The sequence below is a fragment of the Strix uralensis genome, chromosome 9 (assembly GCF_047716275.1).
Source record: "Strix uralensis isolate ZFMK-TIS-50842 chromosome 9, bStrUra1, whole genome shotgun sequence".
Lineage (NCBI taxonomy): Eukaryota > Metazoa > Chordata > Aves > Strigiformes > Strigidae > Strix > Strix uralensis.
In genome coordinates, this window is record NC_133980.1 from 8403281 (window position 1) to 8418258 (window position 14978).

Sequence of the window (14978 nt, forward strand, 5' to 3'; positions counted from 1 at the left end):
CTGTCCAGGCAACAGCAACAAACTCTATCTGACATTTCAAATGGGTACCAAACAGGAAATTTCCCTGATTTAACAACACACAGTGCAAAGTTATAATTTGTTCTCTATGAAAACTGTATTGAATGATTTCCTGTAAAATTAGCTGCAGGAACTGAACTGAAATAGAATATTTAATAGAACCAAATAATACAATATATAATTCAGCACACAGAGAAAGATTTGCTGATTTGAGCATGAGATGGTAAACAACACAACTGCAACTAAACACACTCCTACCTCTTTGCCTTGGGAATTGGCTTCTGGCTTCAAATTACTTACTGCTAGAAAGCAGTTTGTTCCTATCCACCTAATCAGCATCTGACTTTGCTGCAGTATTCAAGCAAACTGAAGATAGATGAGATGTAGCAACAGAAAGAACTGCAAAACTTTCAAATAGCAATTTAAAAAGTAAACTAAGCATCGGTAATTGCAATTCTTCCCTATTGTCCTTAGGTGGGAATTTCCTACCTTAAAAATTATTCACTTACAAGAAATTAAGTGATATATGTCAGAATCTACTGCGGCTCTCAATTTAAGTATCAGGAATGCATGGTTATTATATCATTAAAAAAGTCTTTTTCCATATTTATGAAGGGTAAAGCCACAGCGCAGTTCAACTGTAACAGCCAGCAGCCATTATGCTCATAGTAGCTTTTGTAACAGCAAATGATGCAGCACCACAACTCTGCGAGCAAGAAAGAGATTGCAAAGACCCAGTACAGCTTTGGAGAACCAACAGCCATGTTCAGATGACTGACGCCCCGCCTGTGCCCCCGTGCCAGGCATTTGTTAAAGGTTGACCTTACACCTTCAGATGTTCTTGTCAACAGAAGACATCTGAAGCAGGGACAAAGGTAGAAATTAAGTTAAACTGAGCCTGCAGATTTCACTGGTTTCTATCAAGTCTGAAACAAGATGCAAGAAGAGAAATGGTGCCTCAGATTTGTTGTATGCATTTCAATATAGTGGAATGGGAAACGTGATCTTTAATAGATGGATTTTTAATATGTCAGAAAAAACCCTCCATCCACCAACACTTCTTTTCAGAAGGGCCGCCTTAGGTCTGCTTGCAGTGAAGTAATTGGAATTTTCCCCTTGGCATCAGTGTGAGCAGGGACCTCTCATTCTCTTAACAGGGAAGTAAGAACACTCAATCCAAGCTGTCACCAGTCCACCAAAGAAGTCTTGAAATGTTCAAGAATGTGAAATTCAGAAAGCACAAAATGCAGCGCTCTCAAGATAAAAATCAGGGTTCTTAGCATCTAGAACAAGTCAACAATAAAACAGTCTGTTGAAAGTACTTGACCTCTGTTGAGACTTTTTGACATCTTCTGAAGACCAGAATCTTGACTTGGTATCTGAAGAATGAATCTAGGAGCTGAACATTCTCACATTACATCTATTACGAAAACCTGGGTCTTTTTTAATCCTTCAAACACTCCTTTACAGTACCAGTTTTCAGTTAGTCAGATAAATAAGCAAGCCTCTGCACTGTAGATCTCCTGGGTCAGCTTTCGTTAAGGACAAATTGTACTAACTGGGGCATCATCATTCTCTACAGAATCATCGATAAATTCCTCCTAAATTATTATTCTGTTACAGCTGCCCTGTGCTGACATCAGGGAACCAGAGATGTTGCACAGACTTCCATTAAATCATGTCCCTACAAGGTAGGGAACACGAACTTTATGAATATCTGAGATCACGAGTTCCTAGAGAATTACAGAACCTGGTTGTTATAGCATGAGGATAACTAAGCTTCCAAGGGAAGCTTCGGGCAGTAATGGCATAAGGCACCTACCTGGAATGCCGTCTCCTGCTCAGAGGACAGAGGTGGGCATCGCTGCCATGTGAGCCGAACATCTACGTACCGCAACACCACTGTCCGGCTCCTGCAGCGCAGGGTGGCCGTACTCTAGACGGGAGCATTTGCGCTAATGACATTTCCAGACACACAAATCTTCTCCATCACGTTATTTAGTACAAGCAGTCTGTCTCAAACCCATGAAATTGCTTCAATATTGCTTTCTTAAAATTCAAACGATGACAGGGAAATCCCGAAGTGCGCTCAGACTCCAGGTGAAAGGAATCCAGGACTGGTTTTACACTTGTAAAATGCAGTCCCTCCTCTGTTTTCAATCCATTATGTATGCTTTTCAGCAGCAAGTCTCAACATATTAAAATAAATTGATTTTGATAACATTACTGAAATAAGAAAGCTATTAGTTTTGAACATACTGTAGCAAATAAATAGTCTGCCTGAAAAAGCAGTAATTTCAACATAAAGTTTTAGCGACATTGAAAATAAACCATCTGGGTTCGCTCTCTTAGATTGTGACACGACCCACAATTCTAAAGGAATTAAAACATCATTATGTATAGATGGATGCATGTTAATTCATGTGTAAATCTAAATGGTTTCATATATCTGAAATACAGTAACACAAATAACATTCCTTTCCGCAACCAAACTGAATCACTCCGTAAGAACGGATCTCTCTGGCGTGGGATTGCATTACCACACAGGAGCCAGCTCCCACGCCTCCAAAGTCTTCTAAGCAGCTGGAGCATAGCTGTGCATGTCACTAGACGCAGTCTCTCTTCCATGAGCGTATGGGTGAGGAGAAGCTGAAGCACGGCAAACGCACACGTGAGAAAGCAGTTTGTCTAAATCAAACGCGCAGCGGTAAGCGGTGGCAGAGGACAGCTTCACCGTTTGCAGCACTGTATGTTCATAAAGAATATGTAGCTGTACAATGTATTGCCTCCCACTGCTTCTTACATACTGCCTTACGTGAAAATGGGCCAAAATTAATATTAAAAATAGTGTTTCAGTCTATCACTTCCCCAACATAATCATCTGTAAATCTTCTGTACCAAGCATTTAAAATTACATTCAGCCAAGGTAATATCAAAATATATTTTATTCTGGACCTCTTTCAGATCTGATTCAAATTACAGTTGTCAAAGCAATACAATGCAAAGGGAAACTGCAACAGAAAATGTGCCTAGAAGGGATATAAGGGCCTTGGGGACAAATCATTGTGATGTAGAACCAAAATACATCATAAAGTGTAATTAACATGGTCCAGGACAGTATAGAACATCTATATCAGTCTTCTTTAGACAATAATCATGAAAACTGAACAATAAAAGTCCTTTAAACAAGTACAAAAAACTGTCATGGGCTGGTTTACACTTTTACAACAGTTGTAATTTAACTGGATAACTGAAGAAATGATGCAGACATTTTAATCCAGTGCTATAGGTAGGCTCACAGAATTAGACCCAAAGGATTTGTAACTCCAAATGAAACCATTACAACTACAATGTCAATGTCAGGAGAGAGAGAAAATTACTTCTGTATTCTAGAATTACTGTTCTGCACACTGCAGTCTGTTGAGGACAAGATTGCAAAGTACACTGGACTAGCAACAACATGCAGACTGTTTTCTTGTATTTACCCACAAATGTCAAAAAACATTATGAAGTAAAAATGAATGATTATTTAAAAAAGAAAACAAAACAAAAACATGCCTCAAGTTATTGTCAAGCTTCAAACTTAAAGGCAGAGAAAGCGAATTATGTACTCAAAACTACTGATCTGAAGCACTATTAACACTAAATCTGCAATCCACAAGAAATGGCAGATTTTCCTGGTTCGTCTGCCTTCCATCAGACTGACAGTGAAGACAGTCACACTTTCACAGAACGTGGTATTTCAGAGCTTTCTCTAGAGGGAGAAGTGAAGGCTGATCCACAGCTCTCTCCCTACGGAAAATGTCAGGGATCCTGATGGAGATTTACTGCTGTCTCCCGAAGCCATATTTGCTTCTAACATGCCACAATGTTGCTTCTGCTTTCTTCAGACTTCTGGAGAGTGTGAAACTGATCCCACTGGGGAACGGCTCTACAGGACTTTGTGAAGGGAGAAGCTATCACGCTTGTCAATGAGAAAGGAACACTGGGCTAAATCCGGCAGGCCCTGCTCTGGCAAAACCCTGCCGAAGCCAAGGGGAGTCTTAGCTCGAGTCAGATGTGGCTCGTTTTACCTACGCGGCACGCTGTACGGCACGACCCAGACCCAACGCCTCCAACGCTTATTCTGGCAAGGTTTTCTCATGAAGTGAAAGACAATGGGATTTCTGGTTAAGTAAAGATTGGAAAAATCAGGTCCCAAGGCTCCTCTTTGCTAAACAGACAAAAACATACAACCTTTTATTTACAAGCTGAAAAACCCAGTTTGCGATTTTAATGAAATTCCTTCATTCAGCAGAACGAAATGCATCAGCTGATTGCTAAGACTGCTCCGCAGGCAAACTGGCGCAACCGCCCTGTGCCACCTACTAACCTTCCTAAACACAAAGAACATTTCAAAGGTACAGTGTCCCATTAAATACCCTAGCATGAGGTAAGCAGTGTAAGGAAAAAGGAGTGCTTTTTAAAATGAAAATTAATTAAAATTGGTAGAAATCTTTGGCCTTTCTCTCAAGATGCATTAAAGTGTCATGAAATCAAGAAACATGCTTCAAAATGCCATGTCATTCTGACTCTGGTAACTATTACCTCCCTCCACCCAACCCAGAAAAAGAGGCACTTTTAGTGTTTCATATAAGATTTCCAATCATCTAGTAGACACGCTAAATAACCCTGCACAATTGTAGTCCCAGAATAAACTGAGTTTATCAACATTACAAAGAGTCTAAAAAAGCTTTTATGAGGACCTAGATATTCTCTTAACTACACTAAAAAGTCCACTGGTTGGGAATCTTTACATCAATTTAAAAATGCAGGAAAAGGTAAAGTAAAAATAGAAAAAGAGGAACTCTACAGAAACCTGGACCTAATTATGCAGAAACGAGAAACGGGATTCTGAGATGGATGCATAGAAAGACAGCCAACTCAAGAGCAGTTCATTTCTTATTCCATCATTAATTCTGAGCCCGGTTTTTCCCCTTCCTTTTATCCCCTGTTTGGATATTTGCCCATTAACTTGTTGAACTGGAAAAAATAGGAACTGTAATGTATGCAAAGGCTTATGCACATGTTTGCCTTTACACTTGGAAAACAGGCGCAACAGAATTACTCGGTATGTAAGACTAAGCATGTGCATATGTTTAGACAAAGTTAGGGTCTTACTGACATTTGGCATACTCAATTTAAAGGAACAATTTGGACAGTCTACCTCACTATTGAATACGAGGTCTTTGTGCTATAAAAGATAATAATTAATGTCATGGTTCTCTTTTTTTTTTTTCTTTTTGCTTCACATAATCACAGAACCTAGCACACCTTGCATGCATGCATTTAACAGTGTATAAAACAAGAGGCGAGAAGAGGTGTGAGCAGGAGCAGCACTGTGGCATGCTAGTAAAGGACAACAATAAAATATCTATTGGCCAGATCCTTTGCTAGTGGAAGCTGGCGTCATTCCACTACAGTGGGGCACTGCTGATTAACACCAGGTTGGGGGTCTCAGCCTGCGCGTCCAGAGCACTCAAGTCAACAGATCTGACGTTCCTGCCGGACTGCGCTTCAAGCACCTGAAAACCCTGGACCTGTGATACTGAAGCTCTGTTTTATCTATTTCTGAATATGTGATACTATGCTTAAGCAACTAGAATTACAACCAAAACAGCTGATGATTGAGAAAGAGGAAAATGGCAATACCCTAAAACATGGCTGTGTGATTTTGCAGCTATGTCACAGAATTCCACCACAATTGTTTAGATTGGCTGAAAGAATCATCCAATAACTTTTATGAAAATGAATAAACTGTCCATATTAAAATACAAAAGTACTATCAAGAATCACTTCTGACTTTCAGGTTTAAATTCAGTGCAATTGACAAATGCATTGCTAAACGAAAAATGCAGCTTAAACATACTCAAAACATTTGTGTCTATTCCTGGGAGCACAGTTTAAAATTATTGCACAGAATTTTTTTTTATTTTTATTTTTTTTTTCATTAAATGACAGAGGTCAGCCACAGTCATGGACCTCCAGCAATAAAAGCAGTATTTCAAGTGCCAGACACTCAATATATTAGGTTTCCTACATATTGTAACTCACAGGGTAATTGCTCTAAACATTTGTAATATGTTCCAAAACCCTAAAAATAGCTGGCACCGAACCACCATGGATGACTGTCTTTATGGATATGACTTTTTGTTGGTTTTAAATGCTGTGTATGATAGTATTATAATCCTGGGGTATATATATATAAAGAATGTATTGATGACTTCTCTTTACCACTGGCAAATTGCTACCCTACCTTAGCCAAACTCAGACTTGCTTCAAGTCGTGTTTATTCCATGTAAATAGCAGAAATCAATGCCTAAAGAACAATGGTTAAAATGTCAAAGCTGCATTATCTCAATTAAATCAATTTATACCTAACTTGGAGGGGAAAAAAACAAACCGAACCAAAACAAAATAGGTTGGAGACTAGCAATCAGAAGCCACAAAATTATTTGTGATTGAAATAGTGTTATAAAACTGATAACTTTGCAAAGCTCTGTAATATAAACCATTTCTTAAGTAAAACGCCTGTGACATAAATTTGACAACCTCTCTTTTTATAAATTTACACTCTTGGAATCTTATGCAAGACATGATGCAACCTTTTCGACTACACATACGCGTAAACACAACCTCATGCTATCATTTACAAATAAAATCACTATCAGTATACTTTTAATCACATGAGCAGAAAAAGGTTTGCCATATACATCTGTCATTGTAAGAAAAATACTTGATATTGTAAACAGAGTAAAAGACACTATATAGTAGTGATTATTAAAAAAATAGCAGCTTACATCTACCCTATATTTGGAAAAAAATGTAGTCACAAGATACAATAAACTGCAGGACTGGAGCAGCAGGGGAATTAGTGCAAGTATTCATCTTTTAAATAAGCTGAATCACTGCTATTAAAATAAACTTGAAGCAAGTCCTCTGTTTAAGTTTTTTTAAATCTAAGGTAGTAAACATTTTGCCTCTTAATGGCAGTGTTATCAAATATATGCCAAAGATTTTATTTTAATAAAGAAAAATTACATGAGATACTTTTAATACTGGAGTTTGGTTACAATTATACATCTAAGCTCCTACAAATAATGATGGGCAACTCTCAAAGAAGCTGTGGCATGAACCCTTGTCCAGAAAGATCTTAACCTCTTAAAAAACAATCCCCCAGCTATACTTTGCTCCTTTTCACAATAGTGCACAATTTAACCATATTTTAGCTATGGTCTTAAAGCAACAGAAGATGCATCTTTTCCTCTTTTTTTTTTTTTTTTTTTTTTTTTGCATCCCTGTATTTTTCTTCTCTGTATTTTTGTGCCCTTCTATTCTTAAGTTTGGCAGAATTATGTCCCAAATAAGAAACTACTGCATTTCAGCCATGTCACCAGAAAATAAAACATAGCATTATACCCATTACTGTCATACTTCGTAGATGAGCAGGACGTGAAATATCACACCTCAAAGAAGGTGGTTTTTTTTCTTCTCTCTCCATAATCCCTTTTCCACCCTCCCTCTGTTCACAAAATTGTGCTCTGGGAGCCACAAAATGTACCAAACATTATCAGGTTCAATCTACCTCTTCAAAGAATGCATTAAAACATGTTTCAAAGAAACTTTTTTTTCCAAGGTGAAAAAAATATAAACAAGAAACTAATTCACTCCCTTACTTCATGCATCCATAAACTTAACCAAAACAAAACAGAAAACCCAATGTTTAAAATCAAAGAAAAAACTACTGCTGCAGATTTCAAGTCCATTCTCTGTACACACAAACTGCTCAACTACTGAGAAGGAAAACAAAAATACCCCGCAATCCATTGTCATAATGGATTTAAAGGGGGGAAGGGGTAATGAAGGCTGCCATTAGTATCTTCTGAATTTGGTATGTATATGGGTCTGCTCTTGTATATGGTATATTTCTCTCTCTCTCGCTCTCTCTTCTGTTTTTCATATCCAAAACCTTTAAGTGTTATTTTGGGGCACAGCAGATTCCAGCACTTGGTGAACAGGATTCACAAGCTGTGACAAAACTCTGTCATCCTCTTCAGGGTGTAATTTTTTTTTTTTTTCTCTTTTTTTATATACAGTATATGTATATATTTCTTTTACGTTTGGCTGTAGTGGACTGGCCATGGTTCAATTGGGACTATAGCAGTACATGGGTCAGGGACAGTCATTTTGGCTATGTACACATTCATAGTCGGTCCATGGCTTCCAACTAGTAGCGCTATTTCCGTAGGTCTAATACACAAACCTGCAAGAAAAAGAAATCCATATACAGAAATTGCACATTGCACAATACTACACGTTTATACAATTCTGTGTTAAGTATCTGAGCAAAACCTATGAGACAGATTGTATAAGCTTAATCTTATATCTATTAACAATAGACTGGGGGGGGGGGGGGGGGGGGGAAGTCACCAGGTGAGCACTTTGTTTATGAGCACCCAGCCAGACCCAGGTGCTGAGGGTATTATTGCTGCCTAATGAATTACTGTCAGAATATTAACAACATCTTATGTAAGCTGTTTGCCTATTATTTAAGAAATGAGGCCAAGAACTTACTTGAATCTAGGTTATAAAAATACAGTAAAATTAAATTAAAAATATGTGGGCAGATACTAGAATTGACCAGAATAATTCTGAAAAAACAGTTAACGGTATACAAATTCCAGTTTTAGTCTTCTCAAAATCTTCACTAAGTAGTGCTTCTAGTTCTGTCAGATATAGAAATATACTAGTAAAATATAATCATACACAAGCTATGCTTTTAGTCATCACACAGTTCAAAAGTTTTTGCTTAGTTATTACCTGCTATAAGTACATTTAAAACAGAGGGGATGAGAAGGGCTTTCACTAGCAAACAATATAAAACAAAATGAAACCAACATTTTTAAAAGAGCAGAAACTGAGTGAAAACAAAACTGTTGCAAGCACAATCAGCCTCCTGCACCAAATTAACTGAAAGACTGGAAAGGTTACACAACATGTACATAAAAGGGTCATCCAGGGGGGAACGATAATTTCTACTCAGGATATGCCTTGAGCTTTCATTCCTTTTATGATATTGTCTATACTTATAAGACTAAAATGATATGAAAGACCAATCAAAATTAGTTCTCTAGAATTTAATCTACTTAAAATTCAGAACTTCCTATTTTCTGTCCAGAACTCTCACAAAGCGACCCTGCTTACCAGCACGGAGCCTGCAGGACAGGAGAACGCTTTGGCACCTGTGTTAAGATACTACCTGAGACTCTGGACTACAAAGGTACCGGGGTTGCTTTTTGCTGACATTTGTTATTTAAGCTACAGCACTTCAAAATACAATTCCTTTATCACTCTTATTTTATTCTAATTTTGCTTTTCCTTAGGCTCTCCTCTCCTTTCTTTTAAAACCATGGCAAAAGAGAAGCAAGCAAAAAACAAATGTTTTACTTGTTATGAAGAACTGCATGTTAATATTTTACTGCAGTACTTTGCAGGGTAATGTCAGAAGAGCTAGGAGGTGATGCTACGATACACCACTATGAGATGATAGGGGATGCATTCATGATTAGTTAAACATATGATTTTATTGCCTGCTTCTTCTAAGCAAAGCAAGCAGACTGTATTTACATATATTTACATATAGCTCCCATCATTTTTAGGACCTTTTTAATTACAAGCATTCAGAAATTTGTACTTTGTTTTGCTGTACTTTGTCAAACACAATGCAGAAGATATTTTACTTCCATCATTATAGTATCACCTACACTGAAAAGGGCAAAGAGGCAAAACCGAACTTGTTTCCAAGACTACAGTGAAAAGACCAGCCACAGTGAACACATTTCCAAAGTAAGCCCCAGCACGGACAGAAAATTTAAGTCAGAGGCACCTTCACCTGCTGAGATTTTTGGAGGGTTTAGAACAGTAATGCATTAGGCTAGAATAAGGACGTTCTCCTTACAACATTAGAGCACCCTTATATAGGCAAAAATCTACACGTGAGCTGGCTGTATTCCAACTCAGCTACAGAAGGAAATTTTCTCTCCATTGTTAGTCAAAACTTTCCCAGAAGATGCTTGTTGTTAGAACGTCAACCAAGTCACACAGCACTTACTGAACCATCTGAAGCACTTGCTCCAACTTTGTCTCCTGCTGCATTCCAGCAAACCTCAAAAATCCCTCCTGTTCCCCGATAACTGTGAACTAGGGCACCTGTCTAAAAAGGGACAAAACATGTAATTAATATTAAAAAAAAAAAAAAAAAAAATCAATGCAAACAAGTGAAATCTGTACAACATGTAAAACTTTCCCACTGTTTTTAAGAGCTGAAATTCTCAGAGAAAATGGTCCAGATGAGACTCATGGACAATCTCAGCACTGTGTTAAAGGACACGACAAACACAATTATCACATCTTGATCTCTTGTGTTTGACAGGAAGAACCGGGGATGGTCATAACTACTTCCAATCAGTAAAACAAGCCTTTCTTTAATATCCAGTTCCCAGTAGCCACAGATCACATCTTGCCTAACATAAGGGTCTTTCAACTTTCATTTGCAATCAGCCTTATTTTTGCCAGAAATACAAAACAAGTAAGTTTCCTTTCTTAGAAAGTTACATAGAAACATTTTGTCATCATCATCTTCTCTCACTTTACATTCTCTTGTTTTTCAGTGAAATCCAATGAAATATCTATCAGATTTGTATGTCTACATCCAGTCATCATTTTTCACAGCAAATGTGTTTTATCAGGAGTTTAAAGTTCAGAGTTAACAAAGACAGTTTTTGGATGCAACATGTTATTGGAGACACTTTGTCAAATGCATTTTCGCAGTGGCCTTTTTCTTTTGTGGGTTTTTTTTGTTTGTTTGAGTTTTTTTGCTAAGTAAAGACAATTATTACTTCACCATAGGCAAGCACTCAAAGAGAGAGATTAGATGTACATCCTTTAACAGAAGTAACCTCAGAACAAAGAGAAAGTGAATCAGCGTGTTCAGAATGGCAAAGCTCTTTGTGGCCGAAACATGATGAAGCAAAAAGTCTGGAAGGGTGCTGATGGAAAAGACCAAAACACAAACTTCTAAGCAGACAGAAGGGCTATACCTGTGTATTCCAGATGTGTACACATTTATCAAAGGAGCCACTGGCCAGGTACCTGCCATCAGGACTGAAAGCTACACTGTACACAGGTTCTTGATGTTTTGTCAGAGTATGAATACAAATTCCTCTGTCTACATCCCATAACCTAACAGTAGAATCAAAGGATGCACTGTCAAGGGAAAAAACACGGATTAATTACCTCTCAATTTGACATATTTTTGTTACTAATAAAAACGCAATACGATAAAGCATCCTACACACTTCAAAATATTCTGTGAACCTACATATTTAAAGAGTGAAGTAAAAATAATGCTTAGCAGGCATTTAAAACCAGGATTAAATAGTACCTTGCTAACATAAGATTGGCATTTGGATTATTTGTTCCTGGTCCTGTAGGACTCCATTTGATAGTATAAATTTCTTTGTTGTGTGCTTGTAAATCATGGACACAACTGTCTTGTTTCATACTCCAGATCTATGATAAAAATGGAAAAAAAGATATTTAGCACAATTGTAATAAAATACATTTTACATCTCTCCTCTTTATCATTTGCAGGCTGACTGCTATCTTTTAGGCTACAAAACATTTGCTATGACCACTGGGTTTCTAGAGTAATTATGACAAGTATTATTCCAGTACCTTTCATTCTTTAAGTTATAAGTACCCGGTGCGGTTAATCAGTAATAAAGGTACTGTCTATAGAAACCAATCTGCATGTGTTAACTACAAGCCCCTTGAAAACTGCAGGGATGAGAACAGATGCTAAAATGAGAAGAGCAATACATATATGCTCATGTCTGAGTTGACAAAATATCACAGTCTTATTTTTAAATGAACTTCTTGCTACACAGACTGAGTGAAATAAAGGGATAGCAGAGAAATTTTCTGTTTTCATACAAAGCCATAGACCATACTGCAAAAACCATTATGGCATTTTCCTGGCTTGTTAGGATTTGCTTTGCCAGGTGTTTGTTCAGTACTTCACGCAGTTCCTTAGGACTCCAACAAAATAACTTTATTCTAGTAAAAGTTTGTATTGCCACTACAGAAGGGATTTTGGAAGGCTTTTATACCTTTTCCTAAATGTGAAACTTGATATGGTAGCTAATCATCTGAATGCTTTTTTTAATTCTATCTGTTTCAGCAATGCTTTTAGCTCACCTTTTGTTAGAAAAAGCTAACAGGATCATGTTTAAGCCCAACTGTATTTAAGATGCAGTTGAGGTGTATGTTTATATAAATGATGCTTTTCAGAACTGATGCCTCACTGAAGGAGAAATTGATTTTCAATGTGCAGACAGAATTCAAATTGTATTTCCAGTTTGAATTGATGGGATCAAAATCTAGCTTCTCTTCCCAAAACTAGTATAGACAAAAAGAATCCTTGTTAGCTGCCCTAGAGAACATCAAGTTGGCATCACAAGAGAGAAAAATAAATAAATAAAACACTAGGCATCTTCCATATGCTTCAAAACCTGACATTCATGCCCACTGCCATTGAAAGTAAGCGATCCACAAGTGATTAGTGATGCGCAGACTGATCTACAAGCAATTGGTCTTCCAGTTAATCCTGAACAAAATGATAAAATTCTTTCCAGGCTGGGCTGAATTCAAAACAGCAACCAAGAAGTTAATTGCCTGAATTGCCTGAGTCCACAAATGGTGACATGTTCCCAGTTGTCACCTCTCTACTCAGAGACAGCAGCAACAGCTTAGCTCTAAATTGGAATTCATCTCACCTGAGTTTCAGCTGTCTTAAGTATTAAATATCTAGCTTAAGCTGGCTATTCTGACTCCATCCATTGCCAATGGAGAACCACCAATGCTCTCAGGGGTTTACTCATTACACTTGACTTAAGACACTTAGGAAAGGATGAATTGCTCTTCAGTGGTGCTAGACACTCTGTTGACTAAAGATGCCCAGACATCTCGCTTTAGACTAGAGGTTTAATACTCAAATGTTTATATTTAGATAAGATTATTTTCACTGCAAGAGCCTGAGTCAGCAGAGGAGGGGATATCTGGCTACTCGTTTAGCCATTCCCTCTCTGATTAAACAACAGTGAGCTAGATGGAAATCGCTGTCTAAAGGGCTACTAGAGGACAGTGCTGTCAACATAAAAAAAACCATATGCAGATACTCTACCAAACAGAGTGCTAAAACATCCACTAAATATAAAGCACTATGGGAGTAACAGAAAAGCATCTGTACCATGGAAACGGCACAAGCCTGTCAGACATGAACAACCTCATTTCTTCTAGTGCATCTAACCTGGTGGTATTTTTGTAGGGATCTCTAGTGTGCCTTGAAGTCCTACCTATAAGTTACAGTATTCTCTGCATTCACAAATTTGCCCCAGTTCTGCAAGAAAGCATGTTGCTATGAACCTCTGTGCCCAGCAAGATCATGGAACAGATCCTCCTGGTAAATAGGCTAGGGAACATGGAAAATAAGGAGGTCATTGGTGACAGCCAACATGGCTTCACTAAGGGCAAATCTTGTCTGACAAATCTGGTGGCCTTCTACAACAGGGTTACAGCACTGGTGGGTAACGGAAGAGCAACTGACGTCATCTACCTGGACTTGTGCAAAGCATTTGACACCGCCCTTCATGACATCCTGGTCTCTAAATTGGAGACACGTGGATTTGATGGATGGACCACTTCGTGGATAAGGAATTGGCTGGATGGTCGCACTCAAAGAGTTGCAGTCAATGGCTCCATGTCCAAGTGGAGAGCAGTGACGAGTGGCGTTCCTCAAGGGTTGGTGCTGGGACCAGTGCTGTTTAACATCTTTACTGGTGACATGGACAGTTGGATCGAGTGCACCCTCAGCAAGTTCACTGACAACACCAAGCTGTGTGGTGCAGTTGACATGCTGGAGGGAAGGGATCCATCCAGAGAGACCTGGACAGGCTGGAGAGGTGGGCCCGTGCAAACCTCATGGAGTTCAACAAGGCCAAGTGCAAGGTCCTGCACAGGGGTCAGCTCAATCCCAAGCACAAATCCAGGCTGGGCGATGAGTGGATTGAGAGCAGTCCTGCAGAGAAGGACCTGGGGGTACTAGTGGATGGAAAACTGACTATGAGCCAGCAATGTGCACTCGCAGCCCAGAAAGCCAACCCTGTCCTGGGCTGCATCAAGAGAAGTGTGGCCAGCAGGTCGAGAGAGGGGATTCTCCCGCTCTGCTCCACTCTCATGAGACCCCCTACTGCAGTGCTGTGTCCAGCTCTGGGGGCACCAACATCAGAAGGACATGGACATGCTGGAGTGAGTCCAGAGGAGGCCATGAAGATGCTCAGCCTGGAGAAGAGAAGGCTCTGGGGAGATCTTAGAGCAGCCTTCCAGTACTTAAAGGGGGTACAGGAAAGATGGGGAGAGACTCTTGATCAGGGAGTGTAGGGATAGGATGAGGGGTAATGGTTTTAAACTGAAAGAGAGGAGATTTAGATTAGCTGTAATGAAGAAATTCTTCCCTGTGAGGGTGGTGAGACACTGGCACAGGTTGTCCAGAGAAGCTGTGGCTGCCCCCTCCCTGGAAGGGTTCAAGGCCAGGCTGGATGGGCCTTTGGGCAACCTGGGCTAGTGGAAGGTGTGTCTGCTTATGCCAGGGAGGGTGGAACTGGGTGATCTTTAAGGTCCCTTCCAATCCAAACCATTCTGGGATTCTATGAATTATTTGGAGGAAAAGTGTAAGTGCAATTGAAACCTGTAGAATGACTCCTGATGAACTAGAAAAACTAAGGAGTACACACAGTCTCTTAAGAAACAATATGCCGAAATTTTTAGCTAGAAAGAAGGGGAAAACATAAGAAATCCAGGAA

General features: G+C 38.9%; 1 protein-coding gene across 7 annotated transcripts in view; it reads right to left on the reverse strand.

The window, feature by feature from the left end:
- Positions 1-2945: 2945 nt before the first annotated feature.
- TBL1XR1 (TBL1X/Y related 1) overlaps positions 2946-14978 on the reverse strand; it is a 119174-nt gene continuing 107141 nt past the window's right edge. For all 7 annotated transcript variants that reach the window (XM_074878523.1, XM_074878522.1, XM_074878524.1 and 4 more), the window contains 4 exons: positions 11501-11628; positions 11157-11322; positions 10169-10270; positions 2946-8320 (listed from right to left, as the gene is read on the reverse strand). In XM_074878523.1, coding sequence (XP_074734624.1) covers positions 8294-8320; positions 10169-10270; positions 11157-11322; positions 11501-11628 — 423 coding nt within the window. In that variant the 3' untranslated portion in view covers positions 2946-8293. The remainder of the gene's footprint in view (positions 8321-10168; positions 10271-11156; positions 11323-11500; positions 11629-14978) is intronic.